The following is a 14,276-nucleotide window of genomic DNA, read 5'->3' on the forward strand; positions in this document are numbered from 1 at the left end:
TAGTGACTTCCAGTGAAAAGTGCTTGTTCTATTCCTTCATGATAAATTAGGGATGGCTGAACATGAGCTTGAAATCCCACCAATACCTGGTCTTGCTCCAAGCTCATTTGAAATCCCACCAATTCCAACTCTGGAAATCTCCACCCTGTAAAATTCTGCCCCTCCCCCAAAAAACCTATAGAAACCCTACTTTCCATTCAGTTCTTTGCTGCTTTTCTCCAAGGCAGAGGCCATCACCCTTGTGTCTTTCCCTATATATCGCATGTGAGATTTGTTATATGGTTTGACTTTGTGGAATGGATACATTTCCCTTCAGAGTTGTAATACTTACATTGGGGTCACCATTCTCTCAGAGCTGTAACACTTACAGTAACAAGCCAATGAAAGTTAAGTTTGCCTTTGGCCTGTCCCTGAACATGAGACTTGGGAATCCCTGCCCCCATGACTTAGCATTAACAGCCAAGCAATGCTTTTAACAGCATTGTATTTTTCCACTGGCTCACTGCATATTCTCCAAAGACCCCATAAAACCCTGCCCCTCTGTTCCCAGTCAGACACAACCGCCATTCTGTGTCTCTTGCCAATAAATCTCTTGTGTGGTTTGTTGCAAGGTGTGATTTTGTGTTATTTCTTGGCTCCTCGCTGCCAAGATACCCTTGCATTGGAAAAAACTTTTACTATATGCCTTTCCTATTACTGAGTATCTGTGGCTAGGCACTGTAGTGAAGATGCAGAAGGAAAAACATGTTTCTACTGGTATCTGGAAGAAAATGGAATTATTGGTATTGAGTTAGGTCAAAGGAAACTTTGAAATAATGTAGCATGTAATCTATGAAGGGTATTATGATTCTAATGCTAGAGAGCTTCAAGTGACTTAGGTTTTATCACTGGCACTACTAGTCTTGTTAAATAGCTAGTTATGTATTAGCAGGCCTGAAGATTATTGAGGATGGCTCCTGTCATAATCAGCAGTTTATAAAACCATGAAATGACGGACTTTGTTTACCAATCCAAAGAACAGGATCTGAGTACCTTTGCCCTTGGATAGATGACATTCTGAACTATTAGGAAGATCATAAGATTTACTATCAAGCTAGGGGCTTTCTGGTAAAGAACAAAGCCATAACTTTGTTCCCTGTCTCTTTTGAGTTAATCCAAATGGGCCTATCAATTACCGGGATAGGAAAACACCCCTGGGAAAGCTGCCTGTTCTGGAAAGTTTAGAAAATAGTAAACAACCAGGGCTGGAGAGATGTCTCAGGGGTTAAAAGCACTGGTTACTCTTCCAGAGGACCTCAGTTCAATTCTCAGCACCCACATGGTGGCTCACAACTGTCTGCAACTCCACTTCCAGGGACTCCAACACACATGGTATACAACCACACATGTAGGCAGAACACCTATTGATATAAAATAAAAATAAAGGTTAAAACATGTTGAAAGAAAAAGAAAATAGTATGCAATCAATATCAATAGATATGTCGGCATAATGGTCACTCTGGCAATTGCCCACTTATTCTTCAGAGTATTATTCTATAATAATCTCTGTTTTCTGCACTATGCTCTGTGTATCTCATTCCTATTCAACAGAGGTTCAAGATTTGGTGAGGAAGGTCAACATACAGATAATGTTCTGAATTCAGTGGTTAAAGGCAAATTCATTAACATCTGTATCTAATAGTCTCTTAAAATTCATTTAGTAACAAACCAAAAATTTAATGTAATACAGGTTTATTTTAGCAGCTCCCTTTTACATTAAACATATTTATTCTCTATATAGGGTGATATTTTGGTCTATTTTGCATAGATAATATATTTGCTAACTCTTACAATTGACTTTTTAATTTGCTGTTTGCTGCTATCTAGATTGAAGGAGGGATAGTAAATAAAACATGCTTGAGGGAAACATGAAGCAGAATTTAACATCTCAGTACAACTTTACTTGGATCCAGACTTCATTGCCAAGTTCTCTTCCTCTTCTTTCTCAAATCCTGAGCAGACAAGAGATCTTCCTTTGGGATATCGAGCACAACACTTACGAAGTTCTTGGATGACAGCCTGACACTTCGATTCCAAATAGTTGTTGGCTGAAAAACAGGCAACTCTTAGTAGTGATCTCAGAGAACTAAAAAGGTACAAGGTAATTAAGTATTTTCCAACCTTTTTCACTTAGCACTTTGAAGAAAGATATACCCAGCTTTATTGCATTCTTTCTGATTTAGAAATCTGTCAACAAGAGGTAAAAGAAGAACTCATTCATAATTATCTAAAAGTTTAATAGGAAGAAAATCAAAATTTATGAGTGGTTGAAAGCTATTTTAAAATATAATTTTTTTGGTATTTTTCGAGCAGGGTTTCTCTGTATAGCCCTGACTATCCTAAAATTCACTCTATACACCAGGCTGGCCTCAAACTCAGAAATCTGTCTGCCTCTGTCTCACAAGTGCTGGGATTAAAAGCATGCGCCACCACTGCCTGGCTATAATTTCTCTTTTAATCAAGTGTCTTTGGCAATAGTTTTTGATATGATTAGTGACAAGTCCCTTTTTGTAATAAGATGGATTAGAAAAATGCATACAACTGAAATATTCATAGTTTCATAGCAAACTGCATTTTGATATCAAATTTAATGTCCCCCCCCCACCTTTAAAATAAAATTGGTAACTAACAATACTTCTTTTTAGGTTTTAAAAGGGTTATAAAACAAAAGGTAAGGTGACCATTGTGTGTACTTTAGGCTGAGAATGCCAAGACTAACATCTATGGAATGCTTAGTTATTGTATCTCCCGACACCCAACTCAGAATTCAGTGATCAGTTGGCTTCCATGTTCATTTTCTGAGGCACTTGGGGATACAATATGTGGCTAGGACATTTGTCAGTCTCCAAACTACACAGACTGAAGGCCTTGGGTATGTGAATACTTGCTTGGCTACATATAAACATGGGCTAGTGTTGGCTCCGGCTGGCTGCATATACCAGAAGCTTTTAGAATGGGGAACAACATAACCTTAAGCTAGCTAGCCTGATCTATGTTGAAGAAAATTCCACAGGCTGATGAATATGCTACTAGGCAGTATATTCTGTAGAAGTCTGTTAAATCTATTTGATTTATAGTGCATTTTAACTCATGGTTTATAAGTGCCCATATTAAAAATAAATCAAACCTCATATAAATACCTACGAATGTATCTCAAGATTTTAGAAAAAAACAAGAGTAAGTCAAACTCAAAACTAATAGATGGAAAGAAAATAAAAATCAAGTAAAAAATTAATGGAGAACACAAAAAATACAAGTCAATAGAACAGTTGACTTTTTGAAAAGATAAACAAAATTGACAAACTAGCTAGTCAAAAGAAAGAAGACTCAAATTAATAAAATTCAAATCCAAGTCCAGTGCTACAGAACTGTATCTTAAACTACTCATGGGGCTGAAGTAGGAGGATCTCAAGTTCATGGCCTGCCTAGGCTACAGAGTGAATTCAAGTCTACACAGGATAATTTAGTGAAACTCTGCCTCAAAATTTAAAAAGCAACAAGAGACATGAGAGTATAGCTTATTTAGTAGAGTGTTTGCACTAGGTCCCAGGTTCAATTTCCAGTACAACAGCAGAAACAACAACAACAACAATTTATAGCAGAAACAACAAAATAATTAGTGAATATTTTGAAAAATGGTATCTCAATAAATTGAAAAGTCTAAGAAAAATGGACAAATTTCTGTATATATGAACTCCAAAATATGAAAACTCTAAATAAATAGCAAGCAATGAAACTGAAAATATGATTTCAAAAAGAAAAAAAAAAGACCTCCATCAAAGAAAACCATAGAATCTGACAAAATTATGGTAGCAGGGATTGAATTAAGGACTTTGCACATACTAGACAGATGTTCAACAACCATTGTTTAAAAAACAAAACAAAAAATCCCCCAAAACAAAAAAACTAACACCAATGGCCCTCAGACTAGATCAGAAAATACAAAGGGAAAGGATAGAGCCAGAGAGATGGGTCAGCAGTTAAGAGCATTGGCTGCTATTCTAGAAGGCCCAGGTTTGTTTCCCAGCACCCACATGGTGGCTCACAACTGTCTGTAGCTCCAATTCCAGGGGATCCAATACCCTCTTCTGGACTCTATGGACACCAAGCACACATGTAATGCATAGGTATATATGCAGGTAAAACATCCATATACAAAAAATAAAATAAGGGGAAAGAATTCTTCCAAATTCATTTTACAAAACTACTATCCTGAACGAACGTACATGCAGATAGCCTATGTTAACTACTTTAAAACTTAATTCAGTAATATACTGAGAAGAAATGGTTTTGTTTCAAGGGTGTGAATATGGTTCAACATGCAGAAATCAATAAATATAACAAGGAAAGTTAAAACAACTACATTAACATCTTAGTAGATGCTTTTAGTAAAATTCAATATATTTTCATGTAAAATAACCCTGAAGAAACTAGGTATAATAGGATTGTGTCTTCACAGAATAAGTGCTATATATAAAATAAAGCTATATAGTTAATAACATACACAATAGGGGGAAATTGAAAGCAACCTTTTCCTCTAGAAAGGGTTTCCATTACTTCTACCTTTATTTAATATAGTACTTGAAATGTTAGGCAGAGAAATCAGCAAGAGAAAGAAATAAAATGAATACAAATAGGAAAGTAGGAAGTAAAATTATTCCTGTTTATGAATAAGATTCTATACTTAGGGGGTGCCAAGATGATTCAGTGAGAAAGAGCACTGATTGCTCTTCCAAAGGTCCTGAGTTCAAACCTCAGTAACTACATGGTGGCTCACAACCATCTGTAATGGGATCTGTGGCCCTCTTCTGGTGTGTCTGAAGACAGCAACAGTGTGCTTAATAACAACAATAATAATAATGATAATAATAATAATAATAAAAGATGCTATACTTAGAAAAGCCTAAGGCACCACTGAAAGCATTAGAACTGATAAAGTCAGCATAGAAGCAGGATACACAATTAACATATAAAAATCAGTAGTAGCCGGGCGTGGTGGCACACGCCTTTAATCCCAGCACTTGGCCTCCCAAGAGGCAGGCGGATTTCTGAGTTTGAGGCCAGCCTGGTCTACAGAGTGAGTTCCAGGACAGCCAGGGCTATACAGAGAAGCCCTGTCTCAAAAAACCAAAAACAAAACAAAACAAGACAAAAAATCAGTAGCTTTTTATATTCTAATAAACAAATGAGAAAAATAATAGTCTCAAAAAATAAAGTGCTTATGAATATTCCTAACTAAGGCGGAAAAAAAAGACTTTTCAAAGAAAATTACAAAACTCTGAAAAAGAAGTTGAAGGCATTAGGAAATGGAAAGAAGACATTCTATGTTCATAGATCTGGAAAATACTGATAAAAATGACAATACTGCTTATAAAAATGACAATACTGCTTAAAATTCATATAGAAAACCTCAAATAGTCAAAGCAGCATTGAGCATAATTAATGGAATACAACAAAGGGCCCAGAAGTAAATCACACAGCTACAGCCACCTGAGTTTTGATACAAATGCCCTCAACTTTTTGTTGTAGGTGTGGCTGGAGATCAAACTGAGAATTAGTCCTTCACTGCCCAAATCCTAGTCCCTGAGGTCTAGTATTAAAACCTGTTTTTGTGTTATGTATATATGTATGTATGTATGTATGTATTTGAGATAGGCTGTCATTTTGTAGCCTGGGCTGGCCTTGAACTTATTTCCATGCTTCTGCTTCACTCTTTCTGTTTGTGTATACATGCAGCGTGCAGGATGGAAACTAAGGCCTACTATATTCTTAGTAAGTGCTCTATCCCTGAGCCATATCCTCAACTCCAAACCAAGACTTTTTATTGAAGTATTTTCCTTAGCTCAGTAATTCTTAACTATGGTTGTGCATTAAAATTACCTGGCTAGCTTTGTAAACTGATTCCTGCTCAAACTCTATCTTCAGGAAATCTGCTTTACATGTGTGCTAAACATGTTTTGAAAGTTCTCCAGGTAATTCTAATGTACAATTGGACTCAAGAACCCATAGCTTAAATGACATTAGTTTGTGTATGATGCTGAGGACCTTGGGGGTTTTGCACATATGAGGCAAGTGCACTCTACCACTTAAGACAGCCTCCTAGTCCCTACATCACATCACTTTTAATATTCTAAACATGTCATGATACAATGGAGAAAATATTTATGAATTAATTATAGAAGTATTACATTTAAAGTTAATGAAAGTTGCTGATAGTTTCTTATAGTTAGGTGACAGGTAAAGTTGAAAAATATTTTTTAAAAAAAAAATCCATATACTACCTTGTAAACATTTTTGTATTTCACAGGCTTGTTTCTGGCATGGATCCTTTTGTGGCATATCCAGAAAACTAAAACAAAAAAATTATAGTTTTTCTTTTTTAGTTTTAGTCATAAAGACTTTGTAGCCTATCTACATGGAATTTTCTTGAGGCAAGTAGAATGACCTTAACAATAGCTTGAAAAATAAATGCACTAAAAATACTCTTTCTTCACTGATAGGATGAATCAACTATATTTTATATCACTACCTCATTAATATGGAAGATATAGATTTTCATGAAAAAAATTCAGTCTAGTCATCTTGAATATTGTAAACCAATGTTGGAATGACACCACAGTTTTAAATGTCTGGCGCAATGCCTGGCTCTATGATTCACAAAAGAATCCCTGTGGTAAATGATTAAACTCCTTGAATGATTTTTTTCTTTCACTATTCATGCCAATGGGAATTATACGTACCTCAAAGAACTGATGGAAAGACTAAACACAATAAAATATATAAAGTGCACAGAACAGTAACTGGAAAGCAGTAAGAACTCAATACATGGTGGGTATTATACCCAAGTGCTTTTTGTTTAAGGCAGAGTCTTATTATGTTTCTTAGGCTGACATCAAACTCCTGGGGCCAAGTGTTCTTCCTGCTTTAGTCTTCCAAATAGCTGGAATTATAGGCATACATCATTGGTCTGGGCCCAAGACTTATTTTAAAACGCAAAAGCCTATTTCAATGTACATAAACTGTCATATTTTAATCCAGGAAATTCTTCACAAGTAGTATAAACACTTTCCCAGGAATTAGCAATGTTAGTTGCTATTACCTCTTGAGAAAGGTGCCAATTAAAGTTAACATTATCTTTTGAGCTCATATGGATGCCAAATATGTAAAATGTTGTAATTAAAGAAATAATTTAGATTCACAAAATTTTGATCAGAAACTTGTAAGAACAATTCAAAGACACAGTTTCAGAAAGAAGAAAGGCAAAGGAGCCTTTGCAGCTAATTTCATCAGTACAAATAACCCTTTTTTCCCAGAACTCCTTAAGTTCTCAGTAGATCCAAATTAGGTCAGTACTGGGATGGGAAACACTAGAACAAAATCTCATATATTTACAGGATGGAATAAGAAAAAGCAGGTGAATTTGCTGCAAGGGAAATAAGCGACAAATACACGTTGATGCTGCAAAAGCTGCTCTCTTCTCTCTAAATCAGTACCAAGTCCTTGGTGATGAGGGCATCTGTTCTGTAGCAAGCTCTGATTTTTGTGGGATTCACCAGATCCTAGGTTCAGCCGATGAAGTCCATTAAAGGTTCTATAGCAATTCCCAAAGGAGTCAATTTAAAGTTACATATCCTGACTAAATGCTTTTGTTGGCTTGATTTCTGCCCTGTGTAACCCTTTCTCTGTAGTGTCACTGGCAATGTTCTTCATGGCCCTTCCTAAATATCTCTGTTCTTGAGCAGTTTTTCAAACTAATCCTCCCCCTAACCCCCAGGCCTAAGGGTGGGAGCTCGGCAGTGGTGAATGAAGTGATTGCCATGTAATGAATAGAACAGAGGAGCGTATCTTCCTAGAAATCCAGCACCTGAAAAAAAAAATCATTCAAATCACTACAACTGAATAGAGTGTAAACAAAGAAGGGAAAGGAGGAGGGAAAATAGAAATACATACCAGGTTAATCATCAGGCAAAAGTTTAAGGAGTAGTTCCTGTACTCCCCTGACCTGTCAGAAAAAGGAAATTATATATAAAGTACTCTGTTATAAGAACCGCAGTACAGGGAAAATGATTGAGTAACATGTGTACCATTAAATGATGCTGAATCTGCCACAAGCGAGAGTTGTTATCCATGTAGCGCTCCTCTGGGTAGAGTTGCCACATGAGAGGTAGTTGGGAGGTAAGAAGGTGACTTGGCTTAGTTGCGTCACCTAAAGGAACCTGAACTTGCTGGACTCGAGCCTTTAGGAAACTTGTCTCCTAATAGGAATGATCAAAAATAAAACCAAAAACATCAGAATATTCAGACTAGATAGAAGCCAGGTTACTTGAAAGCAAAATTTTAAAAACAAATTAAAATAAAAGCAGTTACCTCTTCCACCACAGCTACCCATGTGCGCTGATATTCGTCGCGGTAGACTCCTTCTTGGTGAACCCAGAGATGATCGGGTGGAGCCCCCACATCCTCTCTTGCCATTCTGGGCTTTGAGTTCCAATTCTAGCCCTGCTTTTCTCCACCTAAGCCTGCAGCATCCGCGCACAGGACACAGGTGTGACTTTTGAGGTTTGGATGAACTCACTAGTGAGCAAGGTGACCTGGGACTAGCAACCACCAACCTGAACCAAACCTCATACATATCTATTTGTACAACCTAAACATATCAAATGGCATCTTAAGCTTTTTGAAAATAAAACTGAAGTGACACTTAAGCAAAGCCTAGGTAATGTTAACTTTCTATGGCAAAACACTCAAGAATTCTCTAAGTAAGTTCTGTAGGTAGATGAGACCTGCAGGAGCCTGGTTCGTTCATTCTCATTCTCTCTCTCTCTCTCTCTCTCTCTTCTCTCTTGTATTTACAAAACAGTATTCAAAGGTAGTGTGTTAGTATTACAAAATGCAAAGAAGTGTATCTAAAGACACAATTTTAGTTTACAAATTAAAAGGTCAAAAATATCTCTCTGTGTTTACAATTCTCAGAGTTTTGAGTGGCAAGGAAACTCTCCATAATAGTCTTCTGTCCAGCTTTGGATCTCATTACTTCACATGCATTTTTCATGAATAGAATCTTGTAGAAACCAGTCATAGCATCATGATGCAGATTCACTGTATTTCTACCTTTACAAAGCACACATTCATCAGTGGGTATCTGGCCCATGATAGAGACCCTCCCATTCCCAATAAGTAACTTTTAGTGGAAAAGGAAATGAAGCATAGTTTGGGAGATGGTTAGAACCTTCAAAATGATAGTGTTCAGACCAAACCAGATGTCAATTATGATGTGGAATGAGAAGAAGGCAGAAATAAAGGAATTAAAATAGAACCTAGTCCTTTTTTTTTTTAGGGATGCCATCCTGAATTTGGTTTTTCCTTAACACTGTTTTTCTGCCTGTGCCCTAAAAGGTAAGTAGGAATAAAAATTGTTGTCTCAAAATGGGTATGTTGGTGCATGCCTGTAACCCCAGCATGACAGAGGCTGAGCAAGGTTCAGCGAAGTCTGGGATACATAGAAAGTTTGGCTAATCTCTAGGTTAAGGAGATAAGGAGGCCTTGACTCAAAAAAAAAAAAAAAAAAAAGAAAGAAAGAAGAAAGAAAGAGAAAGAAAAGAATATAGTGGCTAATAAATAGGCATCATAGTTATCCATTTATTCCCTGAGTGATTATGACTTTGAACCTCTCACATGTTCCCCCTTTCACCTGGATGTACTCTCATTTCCAACTTATTTACGAAAGAAACCTTTTTCTATAACCAAACCTCCTTTCTATATGGCAATTATCACCTCTTCTGTACAGTCAAAAGTTATGAGTTATCTTGAATTTTTTTCATTCATTTGCTACAGTTTATGCAACCAATTCTAGCAATATCATTATTACCACTGTATTCAATCCCAAATTTCTTTCAAATACCAGGGCTGTCTCAAGCTGCATACTTTTGCTGTTCCATGAGTCTCTAGCTATAAAATTTGGAATTTTTTTCATTCAGCAAATACAAATGTTCTACCTTTCTTCTAGAGCTTTAGAAAGATCATCCCCAGCAAATTCTAATATAAAAAATAAAATGAGTGCACACACAAACACACACACACACACACACAGGGAACATTTTGAAAGGAGAATCCAACTGTTAAAGGCTTCAAGACCATTTCAACTTCATAGATATAGATAGGTCCTAGCAACAACCAACATGTTGACATTTACATTTCTTTTGAATCAAAACAAAACTTTATTGGTCATACTGACATTGAAAGGAAATAATTCCAGTGGAAGAGAAGGCAGATAGCATGTAATATTCTAAATTATTATAAGGCACTACAAAATGTTCTTAGAAGAAAGGCATTATAGTGTGCTGCTATAACCTCCAAAGGATAACAGGTTGAGCACTGACAATATGAGCCTGGGAACAACACTCAGCACATTAACCTGGATTTATGTGTCCTATCACTAAGAGGGCAAATTGGCCCAGAGGCAATTCCAGTGATCAAGGGTCTAATAAGCCACCACATAACTATGAAACCATCAACACCCTCAGTAGAGAAATGCAAAGGCTTAGCAAAAGGCATCCAGATCAAAGTCTATAAAAATCACATGTTGGATGAATGAAACATCATTTCTATAAATGTGATTCTTAGAACACTTTCCCAACATTTTCCTTGGTCAAATAAGTTTGGGAATATTGGAGATTATAAAAGCACATTAGCATAGTAAAAACTCCAACCAACTTATACTTTACAGAGATTTTATATAGTTTTAACATTTCCCAAATTTATTTGACTAGAGAACATTTTTTGGCATATGGTATTTGTTCACAAATTTCAGGATTCCACCAACTAAGGAATATCTTAATCTCAGGATAAATTTAGTTACAAGGTACAATACAATACATGGAATATAACCTATGCAATTTAACTTAAAATACTACCAGTTTCAAATACAAATATACCCTCAAAATGTTTGCATAACTTTACGGCTATCACAACCACTAAGAGATTTCCTCCATAAAAGTTGCCTTCATTCCAAAAGCCATGTTGACTTAGACCAATTATTTCTAGATACTTTGTAAATTAGGTTATAAATAATTGATGGAATACAGAAGAGCTTTCTTTGGTTGTAATTTAAATAGAACCATCATTTTTCCTTACAGAAAGGATGATTTTATATATTTTCTTTAAAAGAATATGATTTGCTTTAATTTTGAGGTGTTTAAGTTTTTTAAATAGCATCAATAAGTTGAATGCCCTAGTTATTAAGTTATTTAATAATGCCATCCAATTATAACTTCAGTTGGCAAAGAATAGAGGCCCAGGTATCAGCTTGCCTGATGAATGAATCCCGCTTGTGTCACTGAGAAGCTTTCTGAACATCAGACAACCTAATTTTTCTCTACTTCACTTTCTCTGAGGTGTAAAATTATGAACACATTGATTGTAATGATACTTAGTAAACACTTCTCATATGTTTTAACATATGTTTAGGTATATTAACCCATTTGATCTTCACAGTCTTCATGGGATGCTATGAGTCGGAGATTAGTATTATTCCCACTTAAAGGTGATGAATATAAGGCACACAGAAGTTAGGTAACTAGTCCGCTAGTTCACACAGCTAGAGGCTGCAAAGCCTGATTCCAGTTGAGGCAGTTCATAGACACTATATATGTAAATTCTTAGTAGAGTCTTTAGCCTATAATAAGCTTGCTATAAATATTAATCATTATTTCCCTCTCCAGTCAAATGTTTGGAGCTATGATAGGTAGCATGAACACTCTAGAATATGAGACTGACTAAAATCAACAAACAAAAGTATTTTTCTTCTTGAAGGTGGCTAAACAAATTGATAAACTAAAAATATCCCTTAAGCAAATATAGTAAGATGAGCAGTCCATGCTGCCCCATCAAGGCAGGACATGTTAGCTATGAACAGTAACTGAAAATAACATATGCTATAAAACTGAAACTTAGAGAGAAGATATAGATAGGTCCAATTACACCCTGCAATTTCTCCAATCTTTATCATTATAAAACTTAAATCATGGAAAGATGTGGACTAAGCATTAGGCAAAAACAGAGGTTGTTAGCATATATATTGTACCACAGTGCTCTGGACTTGGGACAGTATTTGTACAGACTTGGGTTGGAACTGACTTGGGAGAAAAGAGCAAAGCATCAACACCTCTTCAAGTAACACCTTCAATATGTTCCCTTTCCAGTACTGCCATATCTGTCTGGCTTCAGAACTACAAAAGGAATTTTTAAAAAAACAAATTCAAACAAAAGCATAGGAGATGTGGAGGCTGTGTGGTATATATTTTGCATTCATTTATAATCAGTACTAAACCCCTTGTGTAATTGGTAAACTTGTAAATTTTAAGGAAGATTTATATATTTTCCCCTCAGTTCATTGGCATATTTTAAAATAAAATTAGTTTTATATATAAGTTAACCATATCTGACACCAAGGAAATGATCAGAGGAAATCTGTAATTTTCTAGAATTAGTTCCTTGATGTGATACATTCAAACTTGAGCAATAAAGTCCCTCCATCCTTCTCTTCCTGTATCAGACAAATATATATCTAAAAGCTTTTGTAAAAAGTAGCAGCAAGCAAACTGGAGTTACTTCTTCAGATACAGTAAAACACTGTTTCTGTCAAAGGCTACTCACATGAATAAAATGTTTCTTGGACTAATTATTCCGTCTCCAGCACAGCTAGGCTAAAACTTCCAGGTCCCCCACCCCGGGACACTCAAGCAGGGTTCGCGTTGTGAGCCTAGGACGAACCAAGGGGCATCCCGAGCCGAGGTCACTAGAACTGAAGGTAGAAGGTGCAGGCTAGCAGCCGGAAGTGGTCCAAGGGCTGTGACTTGGAAATAAAAGAAAATAAAATAAAACCTTAACTGTTTTAGGACCGACTTTCAAAAGAGGCCCTTTATTCGCAGCGATGTCGCCTCAAAGTGCTGTCCGTGACGCATGTAGGCCGCGCCGGGCTCTCATCAGCGGGCGGGCAAAATGGGCGCCAGTACTATGAAGGCGTCTGCCCTGGCGGCCTTGAGCTACTCACAGCCTACGTCCGCCCCGGCGGGGGAACACCGCCTCCCTGCTGCCCAGCTAGCTGCCCAGCCTGCCGCGTAGACCTCCTTCACCAGCCACCACCCAACGTCCCAATGCTTTGCTAGCCGAAACCAACCCGCTCTTCTCCCAGGTGCTGCTCTGCGGGTACCGCCTCTGAGCCCCAGGCTCCGCCCCTGTGGAACCCGCGCTGTTCGTCCGGGGCTGGGCGGAGCCTCAAGCTAAGTGGTCGCTGCGTCTGAGCACCGGGTTGGACAAGCCGCTGTGTGCCCTGGGCGGACGTGAGTGGAAAGAAGATGGCGGTGCAGGTGGTGCAAGCTGTGCAGGCGGTTCATCTTGAGTCTGACGCTTTCCTAGTTTGTCTCAACCATGCTCTGAGCACAGAAAAGGAGGAAGTGATGGGTCTGTGTATAGGGGAGGTAAGTTGGCCACCTTGGCTGAAATCTTGCTGATCAGTACCCTGTGTTCCCGGAGGCGGCTGGGAGGCCATAGGGATGTGATTTGGATCCTTTGAGGTGTTTTGTTTTGTTTTGTTTTTCGAGACAGTGTTTCTCTGTATAGCCCTGGCTGTCCTGGAACTCACTCTGTAGACCAGGCTGGCCTCGAACTCAGAAATCCGCCTGCCTCTGCCTCCCGAGTGCTGGGATTCCGGCTTCCTTTGAGTTTTTAATGCTGTCGCGGGGTACTTTTCCTCTGGCGCTCTGATCCATGCTTATGTTCCTGTAAACCCTCAGCTGTCTGCATGAACGCAGGGGATGGGGGTTATCATACCAGTGATTAAAACTGCAAACCAGGCCAGAAACACATTCTGGCATGAGTTATCCAGGTATTAGAAAACCAGTAGCCCAGGTTACAGCCTTGTGTCTTGCCACCAGTTTTTCCTATGAGAAGCAGAGCTAGCTATCACTAAAACATTTTTAAAGCTCAGCAAAGAACTCAAACAGAAGGGTTTCATGGACTCCAAAGTCTCTTTTGTGGTTAAATGTTACAGATATTTGAAAGTAGATGAGGAAGTACGGTGTAGCTTTAAAAGTACTCAGAATGAATTCTCCAGTCTTTCATACTGTTGTGTGTGAACATATGGCCTAATTTTCATGTAAATCTGCATCCCTATAACTAAATAAATGTGTCATTAATGTTTTCTGCTCTTTCCTACTCTAGTTGAATGATGACATAAG

The 14,276-nt window shown here is 37.6% G+C and overlaps 3 protein-coding genes across 7 annotated transcripts in view; 1 reads left to right on the plus strand and 2 right to left on the minus strand.

The window, feature by feature from the left end:
• Positions 1–1,714: 1,714 nt before the first annotated feature.
• On the minus strand, positions 1,715–13,299 carry Cmc4 (C-X9-C motif containing 4). Its single transcript, XM_021153496.2, has 4 exons — positions 13,217–13,299; positions 12,694–12,892; positions 6,321–6,388; positions 1,715–2,087 (listed from the first exon to the last, which is right to left on the minus strand). The coding sequence occupies exons 3-4, from the start codon at positions 6,376–6,378 to the stop codon at positions 1,939–1,941; spliced, it is 207 nt and encodes a 68-aa protein (XP_021009155.1). The 5' UTR covers positions 6,379–6,388; positions 12,694–12,892; positions 13,217–13,299; the 3' UTR covers positions 1,715–1,938.
• On the minus strand, positions 7,043–13,263 carry Mtcp1 (mature T cell proliferation 1). Its single transcript, XM_021153495.2, has 5 exons — positions 12,694–13,263; positions 8,407–8,558; positions 8,124–8,294; positions 7,990–8,041; positions 7,043–7,903 (listed from the first exon to the last, which is right to left on the minus strand). The coding sequence occupies exons 2-4, from the start codon at positions 8,509–8,511 to the stop codon at positions 7,994–7,996; spliced, it is 324 nt and encodes a 107-aa protein (XP_021009154.1). The 5' UTR covers positions 8,512–8,558; positions 12,694–13,263; the 3' UTR covers positions 7,043–7,903; positions 7,990–7,993.
• Brcc3 (BRCA1/BRCA2-containing complex subunit 3) overlaps positions 13,288–14,276 on the plus strand; it is a 37,953-nt gene continuing 36,964 nt past the window's right edge. For all 5 annotated transcript variants that reach the window (XM_021153253.2, XM_021153251.2, XM_021153254.2 and 2 more), the window contains exons 1-2: positions 13,288–13,517; positions 14,260–14,276. In XM_021153253.2, the coding sequence (XP_021008912.1) occupies positions 13,395–13,517; positions 14,260–14,276 (140 nt within the window). In that variant the 5' untranslated portion in view covers positions 13,288–13,394. The remainder of the gene's footprint in view (positions 13,518–14,259) is intronic.

Source organism: Mus caroli, chromosome X (assembly GCF_900094665.2).
Source record: "Mus caroli chromosome X, CAROLI_EIJ_v1.1, whole genome shotgun sequence".
NCBI classification, from domain to species: domain Eukaryota; kingdom Metazoa; phylum Chordata; class Mammalia; order Rodentia; family Muridae; genus Mus; species Mus caroli.